The 23534-nt window shown below is 39.3% G+C and overlaps 1 protein-coding gene and 1 long non-coding RNA gene across 5 annotated transcripts in view; both read left to right on the top strand.

Moving 5' to 3' along the window:
* Positions 1 to 2370: 2370 nt before the first annotated feature.
* Positions 2371 to 23534, top strand: part of LOC110050006 (NACHT domain- and WD repeat-containing protein 1-like) — a 29645-nt gene continuing 8481 nt past the window's right edge. The window contains exons 1-19 of one of the 4 annotated variants that reach the window (XM_089285522.1): positions 2371 to 2555; positions 2723 to 2911; positions 4022 to 4306; positions 5319 to 5425; positions 5849 to 5934; positions 6163 to 6279; positions 6373 to 6488; positions 7137 to 7354; positions 16174 to 16446; positions 16930 to 17141; positions 17345 to 17487; positions 17593 to 17695; positions 18313 to 18525; positions 18818 to 19148; positions 20198 to 20500; positions 20935 to 21154; positions 21957 to 22104; positions 22592 to 22639; positions 23322 to 23493. In XM_089285522.1, the coding sequence (XP_089141648.1) occupies positions 2748 to 2911; positions 4022 to 4306; positions 5319 to 5425; positions 5849 to 5934; positions 6163 to 6279; positions 6373 to 6488; positions 7137 to 7354; positions 16174 to 16446; positions 16930 to 17141; positions 17345 to 17487; positions 17593 to 17695; positions 18313 to 18525; positions 18818 to 19148; positions 20198 to 20500; positions 20935 to 21154; positions 21957 to 22104; positions 22592 to 22639; positions 23322 to 23493 (3259 nt within the window). In that variant the 5' untranslated portion in view covers positions 2371 to 2555; positions 2723 to 2747. Of the gene's footprint in view, positions 2562 to 2722; positions 2912 to 4018; positions 4307 to 5318; positions 5426 to 5848; positions 5935 to 6162; positions 6280 to 6372; positions 6489 to 7136; positions 7355 to 16173; positions 16447 to 16929; positions 17142 to 17344; positions 17488 to 17592; positions 17696 to 18312; positions 18526 to 18817; positions 19149 to 20197; positions 20501 to 20934; positions 21155 to 21956; positions 22105 to 22591; positions 22640 to 23321; positions 23494 to 23534 lie in introns of all 4 variants that reach the window. The other 3 variants (XM_089285523.1, XM_089285520.1, XM_089285521.1) reach the window with 3 other exon arrangements.
* On the top strand, positions 7797 to 9926 carry LOC149115984 (uncharacterized). The gene is made up of 2 exons (XR_016206178.1): positions 7797 to 8410; positions 9739 to 9926. It is a non-coding gene; the product is annotated as an uncharacterized LOC149115984 (long non-coding RNA).

The raw sequence follows: 23534 nt of genomic DNA, 5'->3' as shown, positions 1-23534 counted from the left end.
ACCATACTGTTCCATTTCATCTACAGTAAGTGCAGTGTGTTGAGAATTCATGTTTTGCAGCATGCCACTCGTCCACAGCTGGAGAGGGGACATATTATGCTCTGTTGACACTGGCCTTTGATTCATTTGATCAACAAATTCTTCAAGAGATTTATTGATTCTTGGTAAGTATATGTAATGAAGACAAAACAGATGCAGTTCATTTAAAGGGTCAAGAATACCAGTTTTTTCCATTTCGTCAAATAACTTTGCATAAAAACATAGGACGCCAGCATAAACATCCCTGTGAGCTCTTTCTACCCGGCAATTGTGAACAGATGATCCTGTGATAATACTTCCCCTGTCTAAGCCTCTTCTTTCCAACATGAACTGGGCAACAAGAACATTCTCCATCCCATAATCACATCTTGCTCTTGATGGCAACCCATAGGTTTTTGTGCTCTCCTCAAAAAGTCTTAATACAGTCTCAGCTTTGTTATTGTCACAACACCTGCAATGGGTAATCAAACGTGAAAATCCATCTATACAAACATGGACTATAAGTTTCCATCGGATAAGCTTGTGGGCCGAGTCAAAGTGCCACAGCGAGTTGGGTGTTGGAACATTATACTTTCGACGATAAATTACCAACCGCCACCTTAAAGCAGTGCCTACAGGGTCTAACCGTCGTAAACAGTTGCTCACCCTCCAGCGTTGAACTCGCAACCCTCTACTCCTCAAGGCTCCAATAAATCGTCTCCTACCAATATTTGGTGTGAGAAATCCACCATTGCTGACATTTGTATCAGCTGCAGTTATTTCTTTGTAGATTTGATCTAACTCATCATCAGATATGTCTGAATATTGTTCAAAATTATCACTTATACCTAACACCCTTCGTCTTCTTTGAAGCGTTGATACACTTATGTGAAGCAACTGGGCTATTTTTTCCCATGAAAAATGTATAGAACGCAAATATTCTATTTGTTCTTTCGTTATGTTCAAGGCCGGTCTTCCAGGTCCTTGACCCTCCATCCTTGGACTTGGTTGAGGATAAAATGAAACAGAATTCTCTGCACTTGATGCAGTAGTTTCACAAGACACGAGAAGTCTTTGAAGAGATTGCACATTGCTCTTCAAACGACGCACATGTTCAAGAAGGGGATCGCTCATTTGGGAAGTCATGTCATGCTCAATAAGGGTTAGAGTTGTGTACGAGTCTTGCAGCCACTGCGTAGTCTCTTCTATTAAATCCTCGGTCCAGAAAACCTCATCACTTGCGCACACACCAACGACTCCTTTCAAATTTTGTAAGAAAACGTGAAAACCTCTTTCGTTTCTTTCTCTGACAATGTTTCGCCTTGGCATTCTTTTGGATAGCACTCGCACAATTTTCAAAATGGCCGCCTAGTAAGTCAAAACACTCGAGCCAGTCCCCCTCAATCGCAAGCCCGCAATGTATTGTAGGCCAAATAATAAATTCACGATACCTTGAAAAATAATTGTCAGCGCCAATGAAAAAATAATTCTCAGTACCACAAGTAAAAAATAATTCGCAGTACCAGTCAAAAATAATTTGCAGTACGAGTGAAAAAACTTCATTCGTAGTACCCACAAAAAATTTGACCTGACTAAATTAAAATAATTCAGGCTGCTAAAAAAAATAAGCAAACACCTCGAAAAAGAAATTTGCACTGCCGATGAAAATACACAGCAAGCTCATAAAAAGTAAAACATTGACTGAAAAAACTGACTTGTGGGGCAATTTTATTACTACAATTTTGACCAGAACGGGCCTCCATACTTGAAAACCGAAACGTAGGAAGGAAAATACGGATACAACTGACTAAGTGAACTGCTCTTAACATCACTCAGACTGTTTTGACTCAATTTAAATTCAACGACGTCTTTGATTACATTTTAAAGGACGGGAATTTTTTGAAATTCATTATGGAGCGTCGAGTTAACTTTTCGAAGTCAAAATAAACAAAGTTGAATCCTGAAATTTACGATATGAAATATATTGCCATCCCAAAATCCCGCACTAGAAATTATAAAGATATGGCCGCTTTTAAAACTGTCCGAAATCAATGATTTTTTTTACTTGGATCGTGTGCAAATTAACATGTAATTCAGACAGTCCCATTACGATCCACTCCAAATCAGGACGGCAGAGGGGGGAACAGAAATAAACTGGGGAGGGGAAGGCAAGTGTTGTTTTAGTTTTTTTCCTTATAGTTTATAAAAAAAATTATAGCATAATTATGGCAATACTAAATCAGAGACTTAAGAGTTTCAGAAACTTTGGAACAATCCAAAGACGCCAGTAAATGTACCAAAAAAACTGCGCAAAGTTGAGATGAAGAAAAATGACTGAGGTACCCCTCCCTCCCTCCTCGGATTTTCAATTGTGGTAGCACTGAGGTTCACCTTCCGCTTGGCGGCCCCTGTCCAGCGTGATTAATTGACTTTCTTCAGCATGATCAATTTTATAGTTAAATTATTTCTTGACATCAAATTTTTTCTCAAGGAGACGATGTAGACCCTTTTGGCACGCGAAGGAACTTTTCTTTCAGGTGCAGGTTGGCTCAGTTGTGTTCAGCTCTGTGTCCCGGGCTGTGTCCTCAGTCTTACGTTGCAATTGAGCTCTAGCTAGTGCTGTGATGCTGAGTACTACACTAAATCTTACATAAACTTAAGGCCTGTAATGTACTTTAATTTGTTTTTTCTTTCTTGAAATTAGTGACTTGGCGTTTGTTGAATGAGGAATGGGGACAGGAGCGAGCTCCAATTCTTTGAGATCAACTGCAAACACAGCTGTTTCGACGACGAAGTGGAAAAGGAATGCTCGCTCGGCGACTTCGAACTTAACGCCGTCGGGAAAAGAGACTTCCCGGGCAAGCAGCCAGAAAGATCTCAAGGCCGAAGATAGGTACTTCAAACAACACAGTAAAAACATTGTTTCAGGGGTTTTAGAGATCTTCAGTACATGGAGAACCACTGTGCACCACGGACAGTCATATTCTGAAACTAGACAATGCTTGTCAAAGATTTTAATTGAGCTTTTAAAATAGCGCTATAATTTGATTATTCAGGCTGCCCATTCGGTATAAGCCTATTAATTTGTATTCAGGATACCTCAATCGCTAGTTTAAAGCATATTGATGAAAGGCTGAAAAGTTCTACTTCTAAATTGCTGTTATAAATTTTGACTGAAGGATATTTTAATTAATAAGCTCTGCGGCTTACAAGAAATTATTATTAATGGCTGCACATTACTGCGTGAATAATGAATGACATGGTTACATTTAAAGCACCCTTCACTTGAGACTTCTTGGGGTTAGAGCAGACATCTGCCACCAGTCTTGCTGCTGCTACCAATCCATGCATTTTACAACAGAATTGATCAATTTTATACATTGAAGATAAGTGCGTGATGGGCCCTGTCAATATGGTGTGCACCTCACCCACCCAACCTTGACAGATCACGTCACAGCACTGCAGGAATGCTATGCCCTCTATGCACTACACTTTACATCCAACATTCTTGAGCTTCGTTAGATCTATTACGCCAGGGGGAAGGGAACTTTGCTTTCCCCCTCCTGTGAGTAAATGAGGGGTGTTAATTAATGTCAACAGAAAGGCAGTAGAAATTAAGGGCATGTTAATGTCAACAGAAAGACAGTAAAAACAGGGGAGGTCAAGGAAGGGTAGTTGGGTTGTTATCCCATTTCATGTGCAAATTTTAACAAAATTTGCTCATCACATATACTTTTAGCTACTGTTAACGATGGTGTTTTCATCATTTGCACATCATGTGTGTCTTAATTCAGAGCTCCTTCTGATAACAGAGTCAGCTTTTATTCTGACTAGGCTACCCTGACTTAAGTAAAATAATAAAGGTGTATAATTTTTTTTATCTTTTAGTTGCTTTTCACACATCACACACTGATTTTTATCTACATCATGTGTCACATATAAACTCTTTGCCACTCTCCAGAAATGATTTTATTCAATATCCGCATTATGTTTTAATCAGCAGTTTTCATCAACTTCAAAGGCACACAAAAACTGCCAAAGAGTCAACTGTAGCTAGCTCTAAGAAAACTAGTAAACAAGGAAAGGATGAGGAGATCAAATTCAGTGAAAATAAAAATTCTGCCACAACTTCGAAGTCACATTCATCTGGAGATAAAAGCAAATCAGCAGCCAAGAAAACGGTGAAAACCATAGATGCAAAGAAACCAGTCTCAACAGATGTTGCATCAAAACGAACAAGCACTGATAGTAATGCTGGGCAAAGAAAAAGTGTCCAACTTTCAACAGGGTGAGTGATGTATTTAAATATACTCAGCAGTTGTGGTACCTGGAAAAAACAGTTAGTAATATATAGATTTTAGCCAAGCCTAAAAGCAGAGCTGCTGATTACAATAAGTTAGCCTGACTTGAGCCTATGATCCAATTGAAAGCCTGTACCTAGGGAGCAGTCAACGTCAAAAACCGTGTGACCTTGATGAGTTCTAAACTCGAGCCCATATTATGGTCATGTGATACTGGTTAGTAGATACCTTGTTTGGACAGGTGTGAATTGACCATAATATGGATGTCCAATTTCAAAGATTCAAGGCTGCATCATTGCCTTGGTCAACCAATTAGCTGGAGTGTGGCCACCATGTTGCCCGACATCATAGAGTGCACATGCCTGTGATCCATGCTACTAGCCAGGTTGACCATGAAGAAAGAGTTCGGTCCATGGTTTTCTATTTTTATTTATGCCTGTGGTTTTGATCAGGACTATGGTTATGGTGCTTCACTTGGTAGCCCTTCAGACCACCAGGGCTCCACTAGAAAAGTCTAAAATTTGAAATCTTGGTTGAAACCTTTTACAGGGGTGTCATTAAGGGACAGGCACCTGGCAAATTGACCAGCTGTGAGGATGATTTTTCCCACCTGGTTTTATCATTTACAGGAAGGTTTTTCTTTTGAAGAAGTTTAGTTCAAAAAGTTTTACCTGCCTGTGAAAACCAGTTACCCTCCTGATGAAAATGTTAATGAAATCCCTGTTTTTACATGGCAGCCATCTGCCTATTGGTCTACTGATCCATCCTTGTGTATAAAGATGCACATCACTAGTTTGTTGCGTCATTCATTTCTTCATTATTTTATTCATTTGCTTACAAACTCATTCATCCATTCTAATTTGCTTTTCACCAATTAAGGAACTTTTAATTCAGGTCGGACCAAATAGAATAGTGATTGAAAAGTCTGAAAAAATTATAATAAAGATTGGATACAAAATAATCCATTTCTTATTTTTAAGGGAGTTCTATTCTGTTTAGGTCGGATCTTTACCAGAGAGTTGAGAAAGTTTTGCAGGGATTTATAGAAGAAAACTGTCCAGTGAATTCAAGAACTATTCGTATCTTCCTGAGTTCCACTTTCACAGGTAAATAATCATTTTAAGAATGTTGGTTCAGTTAGAGTCAAAATTTGGACAACTTTTAAATATGTGTGATCTCGTGGAAGATAATACACCCCAACACTTTGTGAGGCTGCACCCTAAGTATGCAGTTGCAGAGAATATCCATACCCAAGCAATTGAAAATTAGGATGGGGTGGCATGAGGGGTCTCAAAAGCTAATGACTTAGGGAAGCAGGGTTGGCACAATGGTGAGATCACTTGTCTCCCACCAGTGTGGCCTGCAGGTTTTTTCTTGTTCAAGAACACAGCATGAGTCAAGCCACTGCTCAATCTTAAAAATATAGATACTGATTATAATTATGTTCTTAACTTTAGGTAATTAGTAAGAATCTCTACCTTCTTCTCTAATATTCTGTAGGGAGATAACAAATGTTCTTGTTTTTCTAGACACTGAACATGAACGTAATGCTCTCATGGAATTTGTTTATCCAAAATTGAGAGAATTCTGTCAAAAGAAAGGCTATGAATTCCAGGTAAATTGCCAAACAACTATTGATAATTAATAATAGGCAATCTCAGTGGTTATACAGGAAAGAATTTTTTAAAGTTGTCATTCATATAAATATACCCAGATCACATGCTTAACTTTTGTAGAAAAGTCCAGGTTATGACCACACAAATTATGTGTGGCTTGTAGCTGTAACCATTTGTATATTGTGGACTCCAGATGTTTGTTAACCAATGATATTTTACAACTTTAGGTTGTGGATATGCGATGGGGCGTGCGTGATGATGCCACTGACACACACATGACAACGGAGCTGTGTCTGCGAGAAATCAAGGCATGTCAGGAGATATCTGTTGGACCAAACTTTGTGGTAAGTGTAACAATATTACTTTATAATCTTAGAGCAGTTTCCTTTTTCGCTAAACACAGTCATGAAATCTTAATTTTGACTTTTTTTCACCAGACATTGCTCTCGGAGAAGTATGGTTACCGTCCACTTCTGCCATCTATAGATGCACAGGAATTTGAATTGATCCTTAGTACAACCACTGATGAACAAATAAGGGAACTTCTTACTAAGTATGGTGTAGCTAAGACTAGATTAAGTTTTAATGAACAGTGAAACTACATTACAGTCAGTGATATTCATGATTTATTTCCTTTATCTTAGACTACATGCATGGTATCTATTGATAGTAATGATCATTGTCTTTGATATCACTCACGCACTCATCCCCATCATTCTGGCAGGGACATGGCCAATACCATGTCTGCACGACATGTTCACCAGCTGTCAAGAAATGAAGGGCATCAAGAAAGAGAGACATATAATAAATTAAAGTAACTTTCACTTTTACAAAGAATTTACACATTTTGGCAGTCAGACTTGTTTTCATGGACTTCAGTCACCTGTTTTGTCAGGAACTATCATTCCAAAGCATTTGACGTCTGTCCTAGTTGCAGCTCTACTTTGTTTTCACCCAGGAACTCACCCAACTGTAACAAAAGTCCAATGCCTGTTTGGTTTCTTTGATATAATATTGTTTCACTTAAGTTGCCCTGGTTAATATATAAAGAAGCAGCTATCTCAAGTTAGTTGATTTATGCTGTAGACCTGTAGACAAAAGCTTTAAGCCTACATGAAACTTGGTATCCTAAGGCTTGACTGTAGGCTTTCACTCTTACTGTATAGTGAATCTAACAGTACTTTTTTCTTTGTTTCTGCAGGTGGTACAAGAAAGATGAAAACTGTTTTCCTGCATTGTATATTCTTCAGCCTGTAACAACATGTATCCCAAACTATTTCAATGATAATGATCAGTCTTTGAAACAACAGGCACAAAAGGAATGGCAGAATGAATATAACATCATGAGGGAGTTTCTCCAGCAGGCGGCCAAGGAGGTGTTTGAAGATGAGGATATTTGGCAAAAATATGTCAGATCAGGTGAAATATTGTTTGAGAAAAGAGTTTGTGGTAGCCATTAGCCCATACAAAATCAGTGGTGGATCTAGGGGAGGGGCCTGGGGAACATGTGCCCCCCTTCAATTTGGGTAAAAAAAGGGAAGAAATTACAGAAGGAAGAAAAGCCGGCAGGGCAAGCAAAACAACCCCCCACCCCTCCCCCACCCCTCCCCCCCCCCTTAGCTCAAGGTCTGGATCCACTACTGAAAATTGCCTGAAAATGTCCTGTATTCATGTTGCATCATATCATAACACGAGTAAGACAAATAACTTTGAAAAGGTCTATTAGTTCATCTATGACTTGAGTCACTGATAGTTAGAAATTAAATATTCAAAGATTGAAGATTGTCCAAAACTTTTTATTGGTGTGCTGATCAGTTAAAAAAACTAAAATCAGCAAATTATGATGTGTTAATTTAACATGAGAAGACACAAGTGATGTCTACTGTAAGTATCTCCTCCCGCGGAGATTTTTGTTTTGCGGTTGTTGCAGGCGTTATAATCTTGTTAAAGCGGTTTCAGCGACTGTCATCTCACGTATCTTCGGCATCTGGAAAGTGTTGTTATTTTAACTAAGCATGGTTTCCCGTGACGGAGAAACAGGTTTTACATTTCACCTCGTGACCTGCAGCCTCGACCTTAAAGCGAGTTCACGGTTGACCTTCGATCGAAGATTGTGCCAAGGAAGGGATTTTATCTTTTCGCTCGCGGCATCAATCCAGATCTTACTTCGAAAAAAACTCGGTGTGTTCTAAACGAACGTGATTGTATCTTAAGTCCGATAAAGATTTTTTTTAAGAAAAGAGCGGTGGTAGCAAGTTTTCAGACGAATTTGCACGAGTGGAAATTGGATCCTGCCTTGCCGATTGCTCCAGTTATCGTGGCAAAGCTTTGGAATTAAAGTGGTGGCTTCTTCATTTGGTTTGCTGGCCATGTTGTCACGCCAACATCTTGCCAAGAGCGCACTTCAAAAGAATACCCTGAACGACCTGGATTTAATTTGCTCACAGTTCGAAAAGGACATGGTCAAGAACAGGGGTAAGTTTGCGAACAATGTTTTTTGAGTTTAGCTGGAGGGGAAGTACCGTAATAACTTCACTTTTAGTGGCGCTTTGATTGGCAAAGGCCGTTACAACATGACCAATGCTGACCTTGTGTTTTCGAGAGCTCAAATTCAGTTTATTTTCCCGCTTGAGGCACCTAAGTTACTTTTTTGCCAATGGGGGGCCTGGGTTGATTTTGCTGGAGTAGGGTCAGAGGTCAGCTTTGGTCAGCTAACATGTATTTTCTTTTGATTGAAAGGACGGGATGGTATCGTGGACCGCAATGACAGTCATTTTAGAAATTGTTATATTAAGTGCAATCAAGGGCAAAATAAATGAAAAATTAAGACCGCCACTCCCCCCATTTTAATGATGGAAAAATGCGAATTTATCATTGATTCGGGTGGATAGGTGGTTTTATTTCTCATTTTATTCTGTCCAAGATTTTAGTTTCCTGATGAAAATAATCAATGTGGTTGGTTCCCTAAAATCAATTATGTTGATGAAGACAATGATCATGTTAAGAGGTCACCTTGTTTAATTTGAGGGGCAAACACAGTAAAAATTGCAGTAAATGTATGGGAAAAGTTTAAAGTTTGCTGCCTAATAAGTTGAGAGTCAGTGACTTCCTGAATGTTTTATGCGTTACAAGGAACAGATACACAGCAGATCTAAAGGGTTTCCTTAGTCAAATGTGATGAAAATAGATTTCCTGTGATGCAAGGATAGGCACTTTTAAATTTTGTATACAAATGTCTCTAAATTTTCTTGCGAATTGTGACTCACACTATTTTTCAGACTATTGAAAAATGAAAAACTTAATTATGGCTTTTCTAGCGAGGCAACTTCCCACTTATCATATGATCTACAAATTGTTTTACCCTCTAACCGTTGTTTTTAATTTACTGAAAAATATTTCAGGTTGTTAGTCTTAAGATTCTCTATTTTCCCCATACATTTACTGCAGTTTTTGCCCTGTTTGCCCTCCCAAATTAAAATAGCGTGAAAAAACCGTGAAAATCTCTCTTTCATAATTATGTTTTCCGGGGTTCCTTTGGATTTGATCTCGCCACTTTTTACCAGGTTAAAAACAGACAATATTCTATATAATTATAATAATGCAGCACTTACTCAAATGTTATAATTGATTTTTATCAGCAGCCCATATTATGATTGGTTTATCACTAACCATAAACTTAATAAGTCTGTTGAGTCAGGCGTCAAAAATGGACAATAATGGTTATGTGTTAATGTATAGTATTATTCACACTATTCAATTTGCTATGTGGTTGCTAACTGGCAGACAACTTAATACATTTATAGGTGTCCAGCTGAACAGGAAATTCCTAACAAAATTGAAGGCATTCGTGTGAAGCACTTTTCATGGAAAAGCTGTAGAAGACCTTACACAGATTTAAACACAGCAAAAAATCTGACTTAAAATGGAGTAACCATCTATCAGTCCTGTCTTCATGTACACATGTGCTCTAATAAAAACATTGTCAGTTGAATTAAGATGATGACCAAAAGATAACCAAAAAACAACCAAAATAGAAAAAATTAAATAATAATGTTTTTAAGGTGGCAATAACATTATTAGGCTACACTTGAAGGTGGCACACCCAGAAGTGTAGTGTAACCGAGAGATTATAATGTCATGCCAGCAATAACATTAATAGGCTACACTTTAGGTGGCACACCCATGAGTATAGTGTAACCAAGAGAGTCTAATGTCATGCCAGCAATAACATTATTAGGCTACACTTTAGGTGGCACACCCATGAGTGTAGTGTAACCAAGAGATTCTAATGTCATGCCAGCAGTAACATTAATAGGCTACACCTTAGGTGGCACACCCATGATTGTAGTGTAACCAAGAGATTCTAATGTCATGCCAGCAATAACATTAATAGGCTACACTTTAGGTGGCACACCCATGATTGTAGTGTAACCAAGAGATTCTAATGTCATGCCAGCAATAACATTATTAGGCTACACTTTAGGTGGCACACCCATGAGTGTAGTGTAACCAAGAGATTCTAATGTCATGCCAGCAGTAACATTAATAGGCTACACTTTAGGTGGCACACCCATGAGTGTAGTGTAACCGAGAGATTCTAATGTCATGCCAGCAATAACATTAATAGGCTACACTTTAGGTGGCACACCCATGAGCATAGTGTAACCAGGAGATTCTAATGTCATGCCAGCAATAACATTATTAGGCTACACTTTAGGTGGCACACCCATGAGTGTAGTGTAACCGAGAGATTCTAATGTCATGCCAGCAATAACATTAATAGGCTACACTTTAGGTGGCACACCCATGAGTGTAGTGTAACCAAGAGATTCTAATGTCATGCCAGCAATAACATTAATAGGCTACACTTTAGGTGGCACACCCATGAGTGTAGTGTAAGCGAGAGAGTCTAATGTCATACCAGCAATAACATTAATAGGCTACACTTTAGGTGGCACACCCATGAGTGTAGTGTAACCGAGAGATTCTAATGTCATGCCAGCAATAACATTATTAGGCTACACTTTAGGTGGCACACCCATGATTGTAGTGTAACCAAGAGATTCTAATGTCATGCCAGCAATAACATTAATAGGCTACACTTTAGGTGGCACACCCATGAGTGTAGTGTAACCAAGAGATTCTAATGTCATGCCAGCAGTAACATTAATAGGCTACACTTTAGGTGGCACACCCGTGAGTGTAGTGTAACCGAGAGATTCTAATGTCATGCCAGCAATAACATTAATAGGCTACACTTTAGGTGGCATACCCATGAGCATAGTGTAACCAGGAGATTCTAATGTCATGCCAGCAATAACATTATTAGGCTACACTTTAGGTGGCACACCCATGAGTGTAGTGTAAGCAAGAGATTCTAATGTCATGCCAGCAATAACATTAATAGGCTACACTTTAGGTGCACACCCATGAGTGTAGTGTAACCGAGAGATTCTAATGTCATGCCAGCAATAACATTATTAGGCTACACTTTAGGTGGCACACCCATGATTGTAGTGTAACCAAGAGATTCTAATGTCATGCCAGCAATAACATTATTAGGCTACACTTTAGGTGGCACACCCATGAGTGTAATGTAAGCGAGAGATTCTAATGTCATGCCAGCAATAACATTAATAGGCTACACTTTAGGTGGCACACCCATGAGTGTAGTGTAACCGAGAGATTCTAATGTCATGCCAGCAATAACATTATTAGGCTACACTTTAGGTGGCACACCCATGAGTGTAGTGTAACCAAGAGATTCTAATGTCATGCCAGCAATAACATTACTAGGCTACACTTTAGGTGGCACACCCATGATTGTAGCGTAACCAAGAGATTCTAATGTCATGCCAGCAATAACATTAATAGGCTACACTTTAGGTGGCACACCCATGAGTGTAGTGTAACCGAGAAATTCTAATGTCATGCCAGCAATGACATTAATAGGCTACACTTTAGGTGGCACACCCATGAGCATACTGTAACCAGGAAATTCTAATGTCATGCCAGCAATAACATTATTAGGCTACACTTTAGGTGGCACACCCATGAGTGTAGTGTAAGCGAGAGAGTCTAATGTCATGCCAGCAATAACATTAATAGGCTACACTTAAGGTGGCGCACCCATGAGTGTAGTGTAACCAAGAGATTCTAATGTCATGCCAGCAATAACATTATTAGGCTACACTTTAGGTGGCACACCAATGAGTGTAGTGTAACTGAGAGATTCTAATGTCATGCCAGCAATAACATTATTAGGCTACACTTTAGGTGACACACCCATGAGTGTAGTGTAACCAAGAGATTCTAATGTCTTGCCAGCAATAACATTAATAGGCTACACTTTAGGTGGCACACCCATGAGTGTAGTGTAACCAAGAGATTCTAATGTCATGCCAGCAATAACGTTATTAGGCTACACTTTAGGTGGCACACCCATGAGTGTAGTGTAACCGAGAGATTCTAATGTCATGCCAGCAATAACGTTATTAGGCTACACTTTAGGTGGCACACCCATGAGTGTAGTGTAAGCAAGAGATTCTAATGTCATGCCAGCAATAACATTGTTCGGCTGTTACAATATCAATTTGTCTCACCTAAAGGTAGTAAACTGTAACCGTGAAATATTTATATCAGTGCGTATGACAAGCAAGTATACTGATATTTATTACTCTTATTGAATCTTTCATCGTGAAATGTTGACCCCTTCTGTTAAGTTTTTAACAGCCATAACACTGAAGTCACATACTGGAAAAAGTTATACTCAAAGACAACTAATCTGATGAATGCAGAAAATGAGGTCGTATTATAGTCTATAAATGCTTATGTAAAGTGGCGAATAAACCATCATCATCATATCGTTACACAACCAATCAAATAAAAATATTTATATTTTTTTTATTACAATGTAATGGCAAATTATAATGGCAAATACTACATGTACAACAATAATAGTAATGATAAAGTTTTAAAAAGCCATAAAAAAGCCATAAGGATGATCTTTATACCAGAAAATAGAGGGCCCTGAAGAGTCTAGCTTTAAACAAAAGTCGTGTTTAAATAAAAGATTGTTGTTGTTGTTGTCCATTAATGGGTAAATTCTGTCAAGTTAAAGGCCTTGAGTAAATTACGCCCAGCAAAGACAAACAAACAATTGAAAAACAAGTGGATCTCTGCGCGTAATTTTAAGCACTGAGGTGCTTTGTTAGAATATTAACTGTCTCACAAAATCGGCAAGGTAAGGTCTCAAAGACGGTCTTTGAGCTGCTCTGACTCTGATAAAAACCCACGGTCTTAGAGGCAGCTTTTAGCATTTTTCATAAGAATTACACACCACTCGCGCCACTGTACAGCCGATCCTTCATTACATCTGAGGCTAAGTAACTTTGAGGCTGTGTTCAAAGGTGATTCTTTTTCTACTTAAGTTAGATGGAACTCGCTGCTACCTTGGGGCTTTTTCCAAAAGGTATGGGAACAGGGCAGCATGTATTTCTCTATGGGTGTATTAAACTCGTGAAAACAGTTTTTTAAAACATGAGATGAAATCCTTCGTGTTCCAGTTCAAATTTATGTCGCTGTCGTGGTTGCTGCCTTTTGGGTGGGCTCTTCATCAGGTAGACCATTCTTAGGGCCTGTTTACAAGGAGAGAGGGTTACCCTAGCACTCACACATTTTCTCTTGTTTTCTTCGTCTTCTTTACAAGGCAGCTTGCTAGGGTTAAACGAGTAGGCGGTTTACCCTATCTGCGTGCTAGGGTTACCCTGGCAGGCGGGCTAACTTTTTCCCTTGTAAACACTCCAGGTAGGGTTAACCCGCCTACCTGGGTTAACTTTCTACTTGTTTCCAGACCCTTTGAGTGTAATCGCGCATTAAGTTGTCCCGCGCTCGGGTTGTAGGGTTACACCAAAATTTTTCTTGTAAACCCGGGCTATCTTTTGCCCTCCAGCTAGGGTTAACACGCTTGCTAGAGTAGACCTCTCTCTCCCTGTAAACAGGCCCTTAAATATATCTCGGTGTGCTGGTTAAGTTTTCAATTTTAATTTCAAGAAACGTTCCTTTTAACGCCCTCCTTTTAGTAATGTGATGAAGTTGTTGATTGAAGTAATTATAATTTGAAGAAAAGTTTCTGTTAGTTCCTGTTACTTGAGAAAAATTTTACGGGTTTTGTTTTAACACTGCGCAACATGACGTTTCTTAATGTTCATAGTAAGCGTTACACTATACCTTCCCTTGTTGTATCGTCATCAGTTTGCCGCTCTTAATTGATAGGAAAAATAAATTATACTTTTGATCCTTGATTCCACTATTTTCTGGGGATGTGGGAGGGTTTCACCACTCTCGGTCGTTACTTTCGAAATTTTAAGGTCTGTTTTCGCAGCGCGTGCGAACACCTTGAAGTCATTGGTAGCCGTGCGAGGTCACTTAAAGCACTGACAAACTTTGCTTTGTGTACTAAGTGATTCCTCACCCCGGGCCCTAACTTTCCCCACGGCTATGTAATTGTGTGACATTTCTTCTCAATAGCGGAGGGCAAAAAGACTGTTCGGAGTATTAAGCTTAGATAACTAATTGTGGAGACTCAAATAAGGATAAATTTATAGATAAATTAGAGATTATTTATTTACAATCAAGATAAAGGTGTTTGTGACTATAAATGAAATTCATCAAGTAGTGCATATACACTCTTTCTTTTTTAAAGAATATGTTTTATAAGAATATCGAGGCTGAAATTTGCGAAATTTAAAGAATATTTTAAGAATAAACCTGAGGCTGAAATTGTGAAAATAATACAATTTCATGCGTTGAAAATCTGTAAAAACAATACAATGATGTTTTTACTTAACTGTATAAAATTATTCCTTTCTCTAAACGGCAAAACTAGCCAACAAACGAAACACTCTTCACTAGCGATAGTCAAATGTTTAATGATGAGCGGTACATGTAATGTGTTTGTACAGTAAAAAATATGTACAATGCAAAAGACATGAGCTAAACAGCAAAATTTTTCATGATAAATTCTTTCTTGTCGTATGACATGACATTTGACCATACTGATTGCAATGAACAGCAATGGAGCACTTGTAATTGTTACGTAAATGTCATAAGTTAGGAATATTACAATAATATTTTCAGCCTAAAATCAGCAGAAAAATAGGAGTATTCAGCCTGGGCCGGAAAAACAATATTCTTATGAAAAAAAAGAAAGAGTGTGATGCGTTATTTTTTAGAAAATTGTTAAGTGTAGTTCACTCCCAGATCATTTCGGCTTAATTCCAAGATCTGTTTTAGATTGATGAATCGAGCGTCCCTTTACTTCCGGACAAGCATCTCAATGCAAGCTCAGCGTTGATCGTGATGACTTTGATGGAGTAAGCAAGAAATGTTAGTCGGCCCTTGCGCGTCTCTTTACTTGAGCATGCGTTTGTAGGCTCCTGGTTATCTTTTAGTTCAGATTGTAAATCTTGGTTTGAGTAGAGAAGGAGAGGATGATTTCGTGTTGTGCATTAAATTCTGGTAATTCGTACATCATTTGCGCGAATACTTGTTTTATCAGGATTTCCGCCCTCGCCGTAGTTTCAACATTCATTGCCCTTCCTCTCTCACGTCTTTTTTCCTTCCATGTTTTTCCCCACTGCTCACGTTCTTTTGGACATGATCTAATAATGCTTTTTATTCCAGAGTGTAGAGCGTCACGAATGACTCACACAGCACACTGCATTTAATTGCTCGTTAACATATGTAAGCCGGTGTGCGCTGCTGTTCGTCTCTGGTTTACTTTCAAAAATTAATATTTTTCTGACAGACGATCGTCGGCATAACAGATTATAACACCTCGTTGGTATCATAGGGTGAAGAAACCTGGAGCGCCCTAAGATAATGCTTAACAATTTCTTGTACTAAAAGTATAAGGAATTGTATGGAGCTCTCCGGGATACTTACAGTACAAGCCGTGTGCGTCTTCTCATGATGTTTAAACATTGAGGTTATATACCATGTGCAAAGGCACCAATGCAACAAGTTAATGGTCATGCAGCTCCTCTTGAATCAACTGGCTTGGTGTCATGTATAATCATAAATAGGACCTACTTTTAATAGGTCTGTGCAATGCGTGTGGGGGTAAGCAAAAACTTGCAGTATGGGTCTATAAAGCATGCCTGCGGTAGATTGTAAATCACTTTAAATTAATTGTTTATTATTTTAATTTGTTTATTTATTTTTTAATTTATTTTTAGTTTGTGAAGTAGAAATTGAGTATGGGCTCTTACAAGCTGAAAACACAAAGCGATCCTGTGTGTGGTTTCACAGAGTAATCAATGGACTTGAGTCATCAGAAGATGGAGACAATGCTGAGATGTTAAAGTATACTGACTATTGTCCTGATGGTTTGTGTCTTAATGACGGCACTCATCCTCAAGCTCTGTTAAACAAATTGAAAAACAAGAAGATGAAGGAAGTAATGCATGTAGAAAATATCTTCACATATGATCCTACTTGGACACCAAAAGGTAATTATAATAGATTTTTAAATATAATAGTTATTAAATCTATTAGTAATAATTACAATATTAATGATAACTATAATAATGATAATTATTAAATACTAGGTAATTTAATTTTCTTTTATTTTTGATTACTTCTCATGTACAATTGATGAGACAGCTGCATTTCTGTGACATTTTAGAGAAATCAGTCCAATTTTCAGCTTTTCTCAACTTCAATGAATAAAATCTTATTAAATATTAGGTAATAATTTACAGACTTACAATAAAATTATATTAACTTCCTGAAACGCTGTCTAGCATAATTTGCATTAAGACCATACTCTGATATCATGTTCAATCCCTCCATCTCTCTGCTCGCTGAATTTGTCTGGTTCCTTTTAAAAGGCTGATATAAATGATTGTGTATATAATATCTGCTTATTTTATTCCTTTGAAGCAGTGGATAGTACATGTAGATTTGCAGTTGACTGTTGTTTTTATTTCAAGGTATTGATCCTAGTGTCAACAAAATGCACAAGGATTATCTTGACCAATTTTGCAAAGATTTTGAAAAGAAGTTGAAGGATATGATAACAGAGAGCATTGCAGAACACAAGGTGGCTGAAACAGACCATTCACTGTACACTGAAGTAGTGCAACATACTTTGTTTTGCAAGAGGAGACTCCCTGTTGTTTATGGAAGAAAGTCAACCCTTAAGGTATGATGGTATATAGTCCCTTTACTCCTCCCAACAGATACAAAACTGGATGCAGCTTCACTGTCTAAATCCTTTTCACTTCAGTCTGCTTTTGTTACCAGAGCATAAATCTCAGTAGTAACTTCTGGTGTGAGGTTCCTCTAGGACTTGTACCATGACACACCTTTAAATACTTGTCTGACTTTCAGTCTTTTCACGGACAGGATATTGAAGACTATGTGAGAGGCCCAAGTCAATATCCATTGGTGATCCATGGCAAGTCTGGTTGTGGTAAGACAGCTGTTATCGCTATGGCAGCCAAGGCAATAACTGGATTTATGGATCAAAAATGTTGTGTATGTCTCAGGTATGCAGGCTCAAGTTTGTATTGATATTTAAGGTTTCACAGGTGCCTTTTGCCTTAATTTTGCCATAAGAACATTGTTCAACCTTTTTTGTTCTGATTTTTTAGGTTTCTTGGCACCACACCAAAAAGTTCAACAATTTTGCGGGTTCTCAAGTCAATCATGCTACAGATCAAGCATGTGTACAAATTCACTGCTAAAATTCCACGTGTGAGTTAACATATTTAGAAAAAATATTAATAAGGAATGATTTTATCTTTATGAGGAAGTGAAACTGAATCTTGTCTTGACAAATTTTGATGTTTTAAGTCATGTGATCAAAGTAGTTATGAAATGTTACTCTATACATCAGACCTGCCAACTCTCACGGTTTTCCCGGGAATCTCCAAGTTTTTCATCAAATCTCCCGGTCTCCCAGGAACTACCCACCGTGGCTTTTTTTAATTTTTTTTCTTTAATTTTGTTATTTTCGAGACGTCGGGAACATTCAGAAGGCCTTCAGGTGATTTTCAGAGAGTATTCAGACATTGTCGAAAATGATATTCTTACAATGCAAAGATTTCTAGCCGTCTCCAGGTTTTTGTACTCTGGGGGTTGGCAGGTATGATACATGCTTATCATCACCCCCATTATCTACATCACCATTATCATTATCAGCATTATCATGATTAACCATCTGACATTTGATGCACCACATAAAACTTTCTGATATGTGTCTGTGTTGCCCCAAATAAACCTGCACTGACACGGTTATGTAGATGCAAACATCCATGGTAGTCAGAGAAGTTTCTGCCTGTTTTATATTGGTTGATATATTTTTTTTTCAGTCATCAAAGGTTGTCTTTCAACAGTTCCCGAAATTTTTGTCCAGTGCTACAAAAGAGCAGCCATTGGTGATCATGCTTGACTCACTGGACCAACTCTCTCCTCTACACGGTGCACGAAAATTAAGTTGGTTTCCAAGGAAACTTCCAGCTCATGTGAAGTTCATTGTTTCCACACTGCCAGATCAAGAATACAAGTGTTTTCCAACATTGAAGGTACTTCATGAGATTTATTTCTGCAGAATAGTATTGCTAAATTGTCAGCTGCTGGGAGGAGTTGTGGCTGCCAAATGGTTCGTGGACTGGATACTGGGTTGAGTGGTCTGGTTACAAGCCCTGGCCAGTATCATCATTTCAGTTCAGTTCTTGCTTATACAATGCCTCTCTCTACCCATAGATATATAAAGTTTAATGCTGGAGGTAACCCTGTGATGGACATTGTGTTTATACGCCACTCTCACACTGTATGCAGGCTGAAGGATTTTTTTTTCAATTTTATCCTTTTTAGGCGCTTTTCAAAGATCCAAAATGCTTCGTACCCATCCCAGCGTTGTCTTCAGATGATGTGTCCGCCATATTGACCAACTGGCTCAACGCTGAGAAAAGGACCCTCCAAGACCATCAGCTGATGGTCCTCAAAGATGCCTTTAAACAGTGCCCCCTTCCTTTGTTCCTGAAGATCTCCTACGACGAGACGCGCTTGTGGAGGTCATATTCTACGCTCAGTGAGACTTGTTTAGAGACGACCATACGGAAGGCTATTGACAAACTTTTCGAAAGAGTTGAGATACGCCATGGCGAGGTTCTGGTACGACGTGCGCTTGGATACTTAACAGCGGGTAAGGTTTTAGTCTGGTAGAGCAGATTTCAACTGGAACTAAAGCAGTCTTAGAGAAGGTCCCTAATCCGCAAATTCTTCACGTTGTGTATTAGTTCATAAAGGAGCTTAAGCAAACCACCACGACGACGACGACGGCAACGAGAACGTCAGCAAAACAATAGCTGTGCACGAGCGTTATAAATCTTTCTACATTTCTTTGCCGTCCTCTGCAAAAAAAGAACGTGAAATGACCAAGTTTTGCGTCTTCCGAGGAACGCGAACGACGACGGCTAATTTTTCGTATTTCCATTTGGAATTGAATGCTGTCATTGCATATTTAGCCTGGGCACGTTTTTAGAGCCATTGGCGTACTGAACAGACAGTTGCGAATTTCGCTGGTGAAATATAAATTCATTTTTGACTTGTCGTCGTCCTCAGCGTCGTCCTCAGCGTCGTCCTCAGCGTCGCCCTCGTCGTTGCTTAAGCTCCCTTATCGGGTACGCAGGGCAGTATCAGCTGCAGGAAATCGTGTAACCGGCGGCTGGAGCGGGAAATCATTGCCAAGGGCGGGAAAAACATACGGCAGTAACTAGAGAACGAAGGCAGAAAGCGCGGGAAAACATCTATCAGGACGAAAGCGCTGGAAAGCGTGAAATATGCAGCAAGCGCTTGAAAACGTGTATTTGGAAAAAAGCGTGGGAAAGTGTAGAACACGCAGCGAGCGCGGGAAAACATGTAGCCGATGCGAAGGCAAGAATAATCTCTTGCTTTAAATGACGGGATTTCACTTTTGTTTTGCACCTTATATGGTCGAGAAAACAGCGTCTCTGCTATGATCGGCTAAAAAATTTTGCGTGTGTTTCTTTCAGTCAGCTCAGAAAATGTAGCAAAGCTTTCAAACAGCAAAGAAAAATGCCAATTTTGCGAAACCCGAATACGCTTGCACCAGGAATTCCGTTTTAGGCGATTGTAGTTCGTTATCCACCGCCACAACTTTGCGTGTTAAGAATTGTTTTCTTTCTTGTACATGAGTGTCTAACTGAATTCAACCATTATCTTCACCACAAGCCTCACTAGGTCTGACCACAAACGAACTCGAGGACATCTTGTCCTGCGATGAAGCCCTTCTCCACGATGTGTTCCAGTACTGGACCCCACCCATCAGACGGCTCCCCCCCCTGCTGTGGGTCAGGATTAGAGCGGAACTTGCCTCATACCTGGTGGACAGGGGGGCGGATGGCACCCAGGTCACTTGCTGGTATCACCGTCAGTTTGTTCAAGCCGCCGAAGACAGATACCTGTCGGATCCGTTTGAGGAGAAGCTCTTGTCCAGCTCTATTGCAGATTACTTCTTGGGAAGAAATTATGTCGGTAAGTTAGCGCGTTTACTTGTTTTCCCTTAGAATATACAACCCCCCGTGGCAAAATACCCTCCACCCTCTGCCCTCCACGTCTGGTAGGTTTTCGAACGTCGGGTGCACTTCCGCGCTACGGATGGTGCATCTTAAATAAAAAGAAAATTTAGCTTTAATTTCAAATTTGTGACTCGTCAGGGTTATTACTAGTCAGGAAACGTCCAAGGAAAAAAATTATTCGTAAGATCAGAGGAAAGTCAGGAAACTTTTATTTGAGTCAGAGAAAATTCATATTATGGCACCATGGTGCAGTTGTTATGCGAGTTGTCACACGACGAGGTGAAATATTGCGTGACGACCGATGTAACGCTAGCTTAGGAAACTACGACCAAAGAATAATCAAATGACTGTCACTTGCTGGAAAATTGGATTGTTCTTGTTTTTGTACAGAGGAGGGCACGAAAGAGACGACGCTTATTCACGGCAAGCAAGTGCGTCTGGCGAGTATTTCGGGCCAGCCTCTGTTATTGTCTAAAGGCAGATACAATTTGAGAAAACTTCACGAGCTTCCTCTGCAGCTGATTCGCAGCCAAAGATGGGACGAATTAAAAAGTGAAGTGCTTTGCAACTTTCAGTGGCTCAGCACAAAGATCGACGTGCGTTCACTAAGGTAAGATACATGTGTACACGTGATACGTGTCATAGAGACCGTGATGGGGGAGGGGGGGGGGGTGGGAGTGCGCTGGCATCTCATCCAGGGGAGAGTAGCACTATTTCTTGTGTTCTAATACTCCAGAAAACGGAGTTAAAGGGGCTGCGTCACGGTTTGTGTCTCTTGAAAAGCTTAGTCTAAATTTTTCAAGTTCGTCGTTTGTGATCCGTGTTAATCTTCTCCATCCTTAACCGTCCTTGTTCCTTTATGGTTTATTATTATCCCTTTGGTGTTTTTCTATCTTAGTAAACTATTATTTTCAGGTTTCTATCAATTTAAAGGTAATTTTGTACGTGGCCAAAATAACTCAAAATAACGTGACTGAACTTTAAGCGCCGGCAAGTTCGTGACCCAGGGTTGCCACAGGTCAGGATATCGTCAAGGAAAAAAAATTCTTCAAGGTCATGGAAAAGTGAGGGAATTTTATTTGGAGTCAGGGAAAATTGACATTTTGAAGAAAAGTCAGGGAAAATTGAAATAATTTAACACGGCTGATTGAATACCATTGAATGCTAGAAGAAACGTTTGAGGTCACTGTAATCTCAACGATATTTTTATTTGTAAGAAGAAAATTTGTTGAAAACTTATCAGTCTTAATGCAAGAATGGAAAGGACGGATGTAAAATGAGGTCTAAAAGCCGCTATTATATCTGACATTTTGTATTTATATGGTCAGGGAAATTTTATTTTTTTCAGGGAAAAGTCAAGGAATTTTGAAAAGTTAGCAGCCATGTGACTACTTACTCCAGTTATTTTACAGGTCTGTGTTGGATAATTTCCACGCCGCCATGAATGCTGTCAGTGATCCTGACATTGCTGCTGTCGCCGAAACTCTTCAGCTCGCTCAGGACGCCATTTTGAGCGACTCCAAGCAATTGGCTGGGCAGCTTGTAGCGAGGCTTTACGAGGTACACGCTATTAAGACGACGTCCAGGGCAAACTGTAGATCAGTCTTCATTGTAGTTCAAACACAACTGACATAGTTTTGCACTTCGTAAATGTTTCTGAAGAGTTTGCTTTCAATCGTTATTTTTTATTCGAAAAGTTGCTTATATTCACATAAAACGTTTGCTCTTAGAGTTATTTTGAAACAGAGATGAAGTGAAATCCCTTTCAAATGACATCACGAAAGGCCTATGTAGTCTTATTCCGACTCTGTCGGCTCTGTTCTGATTCATTTTGTTGCAACTGAACACCATTTTTCAGTGGTCAGTTTCTATTTGCTTTTTGTTATTTATCTCAGGCATTTCGTTCGTATTTATATGAAGTTGTCGCAAAGCGCGATTCTGCTGCAAAATTTTACTTGCCAAGTGTTTAGTGATTCTCTCTCTTTTTTAATTTTTGTGCGACTCTTTTTTTCATTTTGTTGTCTCAACTGTAATTTCTTTGTTGCAGTGTAAAGTGCAGGACTCTTTTCACTGCATTACCACTAATTTATCTCCGGTAAGTCAGTGCAGTGTCTCTTTGGCTATTTAACCCTGCCATCCTTCAATGTGAAATCGTTCCACATGCAAGTTCTCCAAACAATGTGGCCGAGAATTTGGTTATCTGTGAACAACATTTTGTATTTGGTGAGCAAATTGACTCGATCTTGAGTATGAAATTACGAAACGAAAACCGAGCGTTTTTTCTCTTAACTTAAGAAAGCTAATTAAACAAATTAAAATACACGTTCAGTCAGTATTTGAGATCCCTTCCACTGGGTGGTTGTCCTTGGAAATTTGTATATACTTTGGTTTTCTATTTAATTAGGTTGATAAACCTTGTGCAAAGCGTTGTAAACCAGTCAGATCAAAGTCGATGTCTAATAAATTACCGAACCAGTTTTGCTTTACACGACTTGTCCCACGCTTTCAGCCGGTGACGTGTTTTCCCGCGCTTGCCATAAATACTTTCCCGCGCTCGGAGTACTTGTTTTCCCGCGATTTTTCCAGCTGCATGTGTTCTATTTACATTCTGATTGGTTTATCAATTATCAAGTTATCACTGAATAGCAGTGGATCACTTTCATTGGCTTTTGAATTGCCGCAGTCACTAGAAAACTCCTCTCTTCGTCGTCTGAACAATTTTCTTTTCAGCTGCATCATTCCATAGCTCACCGTTATCGCGTTTACTATTTCGTCAGGTCCTATCTAAGCTCGTCCAGGATTCTCGCAGCCCACCAGAGCCCGCACTCATCCCGTCCAGAGGTTTTCTCACCCCTCCTGGCGGCCAGTTGGTGCAGACTTTAGTGGGTCACTCGGCCAGCACCGTGTATGGACTCGCTGCGACAACTGACGGCAAATGCGTTGTTACAGGTATTTCACTTTTATGTCCACACTTCGCTTTGTGTCCTTCT

Source organism: Orbicella faveolata, unplaced genomic scaffold (genome assembly GCF_042242905.1).
Source record: "Orbicella faveolata isolate gen_17 unplaced genomic scaffold, um_ofav_v1 contig_13, whole genome shotgun sequence".
Classification (NCBI taxonomy): Eukaryota; Metazoa; Cnidaria; class Anthozoa; order Scleractinia; family Merulinidae; genus Orbicella; species Orbicella faveolata.
This window is presented reverse-complemented; position numbering and strand designations above follow the sequence as displayed.